Source organism: Oncorhynchus keta, chromosome 34, assembly GCF_023373465.1.
Source record: "Oncorhynchus keta strain PuntledgeMale-10-30-2019 chromosome 34, Oket_V2, whole genome shotgun sequence".
Classification (NCBI taxonomy): Eukaryota; Metazoa; Chordata; class Actinopteri; order Salmoniformes; family Salmonidae; genus Oncorhynchus; species Oncorhynchus keta.
This window is the reverse complement of record NC_068454.1, coordinates 52,854,757-52,862,685: the sequence shown is the minus strand read 5'-3', so window position 1 is coordinate 52,862,685 and position 7,929 is coordinate 52,854,757. Positions and strand designations below refer to the sequence as shown.

Here is a 7,929-nt window from a genome sequence, read left to right as displayed (position 1 = left end):
AGCGACGAACTTGGCGAACGTTCTCTCTGCATGTTTGTTTGGGAAACGCGCTTAAAAGTTGTCTGGAAATAGTTATGTATCTGGTACGATCATCATAATGCTTTAGTTACATCGCAACTTGGAAACGAGACCCAAAGCCCTTTCGCAAAGGACAAAATAGACAACGGGAATTGTTAAGTCTGCAAGGCTTTTGTTTCAAACTGGGAAAACCGGTGTGTTTTTTTTATAGATTTGTTTTAATGGGTGTTATTCACTTTATACTATTTTAAAACTATCTGAGTCTGAAATGCATCAATATTTTTTGTTCTAACCCTTTTCTGGATCGGACCTTTTTCCCCAAATAAAGGTATTTTGCCCTTTTAAATGCTCATTTTACAACAGGCCATAAATCTGACCTGCTGTTATTTTAAGATTATATCTGCTCTTTCCACGGAACAAGACACCTTCCTGAAACTGCACTTTTACACACAATGTAGGAAGGAAGGATTTTCACTGCACGGTTAAAACTGTTCCTTATCTCTATAGGGAGAAGTTGACTTTATGTCGTGAATAGTGCATGTTGTCGAAGGTTTAGCTCTCTATCAAGATTGAGGTTGATTTCATTTCCAGCCAGGCCTTTCAGCACACATTCGTATAAAGTCATGAATGTGTTGGAAACAGACCATATTTATTTATTTTCTTTAAAAAAAATGTTTGAATAAAATGTATCTAGAAGCCTTGTTTGTTTTCAATGTACCTGGATTTTGTTGAATCTCTTACTTGTTGGATCAGACCATTTTGATGATGATATAATATATATAACCTCTTTCATCAAATGTAATATTGTATTTACAAAGGTAAGAACCCAGTAGGCGCAACGCTCATCGACTAGTCAAGTCATTCTTCTCTACAGTGGTGAGATATATTGCGGATTTACTGTAACGCGCACAGCCAAGCGTTTTGTCCGGGTGCGATAGCGTCCTCAGAGGAATTCAGAGGACACCCCATTTGAAAAACGTCTTCAAACTGAAGTAATCTTAACTTCAACTGCACAGGAAATATAGAGACGACATCCTGATAACCCTGTCTACAATGTAAGCTAAAAGTGGAATATCGAATTATTCATTAGTGCACTAACCATGGCAGTTAAATGTGGGGGGAATTTATTTTATGTGCATTAGATAGCCTAATAAATCAGTAGGCTTGAGTTTAGACTATATATTTGAATCAAGTTACAAACCATTTCAACGTTTTAAATTACATTTATTAAAAAGGAACAACTCAATGAACAAGAGGAAAATATTGTCAATATACAATATCACTTATGAACAAACATACAACACTTTTTCACTGAGCAGTGAAATATCATATTCTTAGATTTGTACATGATGCTGTTTAAATCAGATGTTATTTTTTACTATAAACAAGATCCTTAAATAATGGATTGGTACTAACTGCTATAAATATTTGCTGAGCCTTTTCAACTTTGCCCTTAAAAACAATTAAATGCCCTCGCAAGAAAGTGCAACATTTAAGTAATTGTAATTGAAATGAATGAAAAAGAAATAGCAGTAAGTGTTTTAAAGTGCAGCCGACCTCTATTTGGGGAACATATTGGCTACCAATTAGCGTATACAAAAATAAATTCATTATCATCAGCTGTGATATTATACAATTCTGAAATCATACTGCCTATACTTTGTTCCATTTGAAACGAATAGGACATTGTTGTAAAAGAAAAAGCTCATTTGAAAATTGTCTAGTCCTAATCTGATTTTTTTTGTATTAACAATTACATTTTCAATTGCTTTAAAACATACATAAATAACTTTCGCTCCTTGGGGAAATCATAAGTTACACAGAAATATGTACAGGTAACCTGTAACCATTTCACAAAACATTATGCCGTCTTTGCCATATTCGTGTCAAAATCTCAATTAATCATCTATTTTACTGGATTCTTGGTCGCTCTGATCATCGGTGAAGCATACATCAACGTCGCTGTCATTGTCGCTCTTTTGCTCTTGATCCTCGAATATGCCCTCGGTTTTGTCCTCAGCTTTTTTGATTGTTTGTCCAGGGTGCCTTGATTTGACATGACGCTCCAAATCCCTCCGGCGCACCAGCACCTTGCCACAGAATTCGCACCTGTACGGGGTGTTCCCTTCCGCGTGCAGACGGATGTGCTTATTCAGGTTGCTGGGGTCACCGAAGGGCCGAAAACAAACTTTGCACTTCAACGGTTTGTACCCTGTGTGAGTTCTCATGTGAATCTTGAGTCCGTATTTCCGAGAGTACAGTTTACCACAGTAAAGACATAAGTGTCCCTTTTTGGGCTTCCCTGAGCCTGTGTTAGCAGTGGGCATAGAGTCGAGCCTGGTTCGGTTCTTTTCAACGGCTATTTCAGACAACTGTTGAGTGTGCATGGCTATCTCCCTGTCAATGTTGGTAATTGAACCCAGGTCTTGGTTGAGTGCAGGTGTGCCAAAGTAGGACATTGTCTCCGGGTATTTTAGGAGATTGCTAAAATGGAATTTCAGTGGGTAGTATGGTGAACTATAAAGCAGCTCGCCATTGTACACGGTGAATGGCATGAGGGGGATATTGCAATCTCCATTATATGGCTTGACACCATCAAACTGAGGCAGAGAAAACCTCTCAAAATGGAATCCAGAGGACATCTGAGAGTAGCGCGAGGGGGACAGTCCAGAGTGCATTCGGCTCTCCACGTGCTTGAAAGCCGATGTCTCCTCAAAATTAGGTATTAACGGAAAACCCCTGATGGTGTTTGCGCACGGGACCACGGGAGATGTAGAATCTAATGGATGGACGCACTTGGAGGGATGGCTTCCGGTCAAAGGTTCATTCAAGGCTCGCGTTGATTTCATGTTCCCCATGAGTTTGCTGAAGCCTAGTCCATTATGCTTCCCATTAGTTTCCTCTCTGTAGACGTCAGCCGTGGGGACCTTGGATTGGCCCATGGGCTTGAATGCAGAGCGCACGCCTGGGTGGAACCCCATGTTGCTCAACATTGAAGACGTTGCGCCAAGGCCCATGAGATGTCCGTGGTTTCTGGCCGAGGTAACGCTCATGTCAAGTGCTCTGTCCTGCTCCTCAGAGCTGGGTTTCTTTGATACGCCAACTTTGTTGAGGAAAGGTGAGGAAGACACGGTCCGTCTGACAGAGTCTGAGATGGAGGTGTTGTGGCCGTTCCTGGGCGAGGCGGAGGTGTAGGGAATGTCCCCGGATTTGGGTGACCTGCTGAAGCTGTCTGTGCTCCTGGCCTGCTCGCTGTTCACAAAGCTCCGCCCGTTGCTCAAAGCGCAGTGGAAATGGACGTGGGCCTTGAGTGTGTTGGGATATTTAAATATTCTCCAGCAGTACCAGCAAATGTAGCGTTCTTCACCTGTAGAGAAGCAGAGAGACACGAGGTTAACATCGATGGGTCTCCATATTCCTGAATCTCCCCACTTCTGTCAATAAAGCACTTTCAATCTTGAACATTTTGTGTTACTACACATTTCTATCTATTGCTTTGTGAGTGTAGAAGCCTATTATTGTGTGCTTTATGACTGATGTTCCATCTGCAAATGCTTCCAGTTGCCTATTAGAGTAATCTCAAACGGTACTGTTATTTTGTGCCACATGCACATCTTTACCGTTTCTTATTTTAATGTTTTAGGTAAATCCCTTGAGATGAATCTACTCGTTTCCAATGGGATTCATGTTTTGAATAGGCGACAGAGTATATTAACCCTATCCACCTCATCAAACGTGAGCAATGACACAAGTTGAACAATGGGAGGTCAATTATATAGATGTAATGATTTTGTAATCCTTATAGGGCTGTTGTTTATCATCGCCATCAAAAGAGCAAACGCCCCGTCCAATCTGTCGCTCCGAAACCAATACGTTGAATAGGGGGACTTTCTCTGTGCTCTTTCCCGTAGAAGTGACAGCAGCTGTTGCTTGAAATCGCAAATCGCCATAGACAATAAGGCTGGCCCATCTGTTAACGCCAAATAATAGGACGCGTATGTCAAGGAGCGCCCGGTGTATTGGACTGAGAGCAGCAGAAAGCGCTTCGGCACAAATCAGGGCAATAAACATCCCACATAAAAGTTAGCATTCATTAGGCAACAATAGCGTATGTAGCAAGCTAATTTACCGTAAAGCACCTTTTTTTTTAAAAATTCATTTGCTTTTGAGTACATGAATATTAATGAGGGGATGACATTTGTTAACCTCTGTCCCCATATGAATTACTATCATCTGCTTTGATGATTGTTAAAACACGCCTATCCCTGCTTTTAAATTGCGGGTTTTAATTCCATGTGCCTGTCACTGTAATTGGTGTAACAGTCGAATATAATTTTGGTAGGCTATATCTTGAAAATGATTGTCAGGCCCTCCATTTATCATGGCCAATTCATCTCAGACAGAGTAATTACTCTTATATATTTTTTTATAGATAGATCCAAATAGGGTACTATTGCTTGCTTCATATATGGCACCCCTAGAGGTTCTATATATAATCCCTTAAGGGGTACCATATATGCAGCAACCATGGAACCCTTTTTCGTTCTATCCAGAACCTTTTTTTTCTTAAAGTACATTTTAACTTTTTAATGTAGATCGGTATTGGTATTTGGTATTTTATTAGGATCCCCATTATCTGTTGTAAAAGCAGTTGCTACTCTTCCTGGGGTTCACACAAAACATGAAACATAATACAGAATGAAATCGCAAATCTGTGAAATAATTTAGACGAGGCATTATAATTTAATCTAAACACTGTTATCGAATTTTCCTGAGTAGGCGGTATCCATTAGGTGTAATCTGATTAAAACCGGAATATTTTGCTGGTGACCATATGATTAGGCTATAATTCGACAAGCCTACAAACCCATGGCGTCGACGCCACTGTTTGAATATCCAGATAATATTTTTTGGAGGGGAAAGAAGTTGTTATTATTATTATTATTGTAATTTTCTTGTTGATTACACTAGCACAACTAAGCTTAGTAGATGGTGGTTAGGACTATTGCTGGCTGTTTTACACATTTAAATTTTATTATTGAATTGTTTATAATGAAACTCTGTCAAGCCTATTTATTTAACAAGACCATTTAAAATGTTAATGTAAATAAAACCATCAAATTAACCCGGAATCGAAATGTATGCTCTGGGGATGCACATTTGTCAACCGTGAAAATATAGGCCTACAACCTTTCCACAGAAATGTATTATAATAGCTGGACGCCAAGGTTTGGACAGTCACTTAACTGTGCAATGATGGAACTCACAAAATGTCAATGCCAGTAAGCAGCATCATCAGGCCTATACTGTAGCCTAATCCATTTCTATTTAAACTTTGTTTGGACAATAGCACAGTGGTTAGAGCGTTGAGCCAGTAACCGAAAAGTTGCTTGATCGAACCCCGTAGCAGACAAGGTAAAAATCTGTCGTTCTGCCCCTGAACAAGGCAGTTAACCCATTGTTCCTAGGCTGACATTGTAAATAAGAATTTGTTCTTAACTGACTTGCCACGTTAAATAAGAATAAATAATGATACATGTGGATTTCGATCGTACGCGCGTTGAACCCGCCGGCAAACAAATATCCATGATCTATTTTTTGATACTTTTTTCATTGTTCTGTATGGTTACATTACAGGGTCATTCAACAGTGTTCTTACCTTTTTCGTCGTGTGTTGGAGTGGCAGTGGTAGGGATGTCGTACCACTGAGCCAGAGTGTTGGAGTACCACACACTCAGCTCCTCGCCTGCTGGGATCTCCGTCAGCACACGATAGAAAATCTAAAGAAAAAGAGCAACGTTCGATACATGCAACTAACTGTTTTTAAATCAAATGACTTGAGCTTTATGCATTTTCAAATAAAGCACAGTACTGACCTGCCCACTAGGTAGATCTGAGACAGCCTCCAAGTTCTGTTCTTGACTGTTTCTGGCCGCCCGGATACACCCAATCCAGTCTGGCACAGGGCAACCTGATTCATCCACGATTTCGCCCCTCAGCAGCCGAATCTAGATCCACAACATGGATGGTTCAACGTTAGAAATGATGGTACAAGGCCTAGCATTCGATAAAATCACAGCTCGTTAAAAGGCCGGCAGCCGCAGTTTTATAATAGTTTATGAATAAATCATAAACAGAGTTTCATATTTGATATTGTGACGTCACGCAATTGGAGCAAGAAAAGCTTTGTGTTTTTTTTTCGTATAGGCTTAGCACATTCAAGGCTTTAGTTTTAGAAATATTGGTTTATTAAATAGTGAATTAATTGTTTGTAAATATGATTGTTGCTATGCCCAATGGCTTGAGGTGTGCCAATGCGTTTAATGCGTCTTTATCCGCTATGTTAACCAGCGGTGATAATTTACCAGGGAGAATGACACATAATTGAGTTGATATGGGAAACGAATTTGAGAAGTGTCAAAGGGTTCCTAAGCTGTTCAAGCAAATTAAAGATTGAAGCGTGACATTTGACAAGGAGATTGCACCTGATGCATCACATGACGCCCAAGGCGATGCATTTAGCCGCATCAATCACAAACGACGACAGCAGGGTGTAGGCCTATACCTATATTTATAATGCAGTTATAATGTAGGGTACTTATCTATTGGTTTGTTAAGGACTATAAACTCACCAATAAACAATTAGCCTGTATTTAAAAAATGATGTTAAATCAATGAATAAACATGAAATGAAAATAGAAATAGCATCCATTTCTGGTAGTTCCATATTAATAACGATATGTTACAGGAATTTTATTTTAGATGTTCTATACATTTCTATATACATTTCTATATATTTGAGCATTTCTTATCCATATTCGTATTTTATGCCTCGAGGCTGCGGTCTATGCCTTAGCATAATTCCACGGCCGTAGTGCATTAAAATTAAATGGTTAATTTGAATAACTTGCCTACTAGCCTGTGAAATTTAAAGTGGAGGAGGAAATGAAATCTCACATAGCACCCCAGGTCGCCCTATTAGGGCGGTTAAGTAAAGGCACAGAGTGACAAGTCGTCCCACTAATATAACTCAATTATTTCCAACCTGACAGCACGAACCAATTAATAACCGAAGGCTCAATGAACTTTGACAGGTCTGGTTCAAAATGTTTTTAAAAAAGATCACTGTGTCTCCTTTACCTGCCCTGATAATTAAATGTATGTCCTTATTAAGAAAGAAAATAATGTTTTCGAAAGTCATCCATTATTACACATAATAATAATATTAATATTAATATAGGCCTAAAAGTTATAATGATTTTAATGGAACGATTTGTCATTAAAATATGATCATCTTTATTAGAATGCCACTGTAGACAATTTTTTCTTCCGTTAGTTTGTAATTCATTTCGGAAGCCTGCAAAAATCATCCTACGAAAGCAGAATTGTAAAAAATGAATTTTTGAAGATAGAAATAATTAGGAATAAATCATATTTAATGCCATGATAAAAACGTACCTTTCTCTTGGTTACGACCTCTTTGCGATCAGTAACGTATTTCCCTAGTTTGAAGACGCCAGGCACCGGTCCTATCCGCAGGCCGGCCGGGATGCTGCAGTCTGCAAACACACTGATAGCGGATGCCCGAGTTGCTTGCATGGCTGGCTCTCCGTGCAGTGGTTTGAGAACCATGAAGACCACGCAGTGACTGATTGAGACAAGAAGGAGTCACAGAGATGAGGACAGGCCAATCTCCGCCCGCAAAGTGATGCGGTGGCGTATGTGATCAGGCTTTTCTAATGGAGCAGCAAGGTACCCCCTCAACACATTAACGCGCAAGGGCGAACAGTATGCGCGCGGTGTGAGAGAGTTTGGCTCTTTCGGCAGCTGTGGGGAGAAACGGGCTGAGATGGTCACATGGAGACTTTCCCTCACCCTTGCACATAATGAATTGCTCCAAAAACGGTCAGG

The 7,929-nt window shown here is 39.9% G+C and overlaps 1 protein-coding gene across 1 annotated transcript; it reads right to left on the bottom strand.

Annotated features, from left to right (window-relative positions):
• Nucleotides 1–1,279: 1,279 nt before the first annotated feature.
• Nucleotides 1,280–7,709, bottom strand: LOC118367574 (PR domain zinc finger protein 13-like). The gene is made up of 4 exons (XM_035751165.2): nucleotides 7,477–7,709; nucleotides 5,895–6,026; nucleotides 5,678–5,798; nucleotides 1,280–3,385 (listed from the first exon to the last, which is right to left on the bottom strand). The coding sequence occupies exons 1-4, from the start codon at nucleotides 7,648–7,650 to the stop codon at nucleotides 1,917–1,919; spliced, it is 1,896 nt and encodes a 631-aa protein (XP_035607058.2). The 5' UTR covers nucleotides 7,651–7,709; the 3' UTR covers nucleotides 1,280–1,916.
• Between the last annotated feature and the right edge of the window lie 220 nt (nucleotides 7,710–7,929).

Bases quoted from the DNA above. Each gene is read 5' to 3' on its own strand.
- LOC118367574 (XM_035751165.2), bottom strand. From the start codon at position 7,650: ATGGTTCTCAAACCACTGCACGGAGAGCCAGCCATGCAAGCAACTCGG. The intron at 6,027-7,476 runs GTACGTTTTTAT...TTGTGGATCTAG, and splicing joins AGGTCGTAACCAAGAGAAAG to ATTCGGCTGCTGAGGGGCGA. The intron at 5,799-5,894 runs GTCAGTACTGTG...CTTTTTCTTTAG, and splicing joins CAGATCTACCTAGTGGGCAG to ATTTTCTATCGTGTGCTGAC.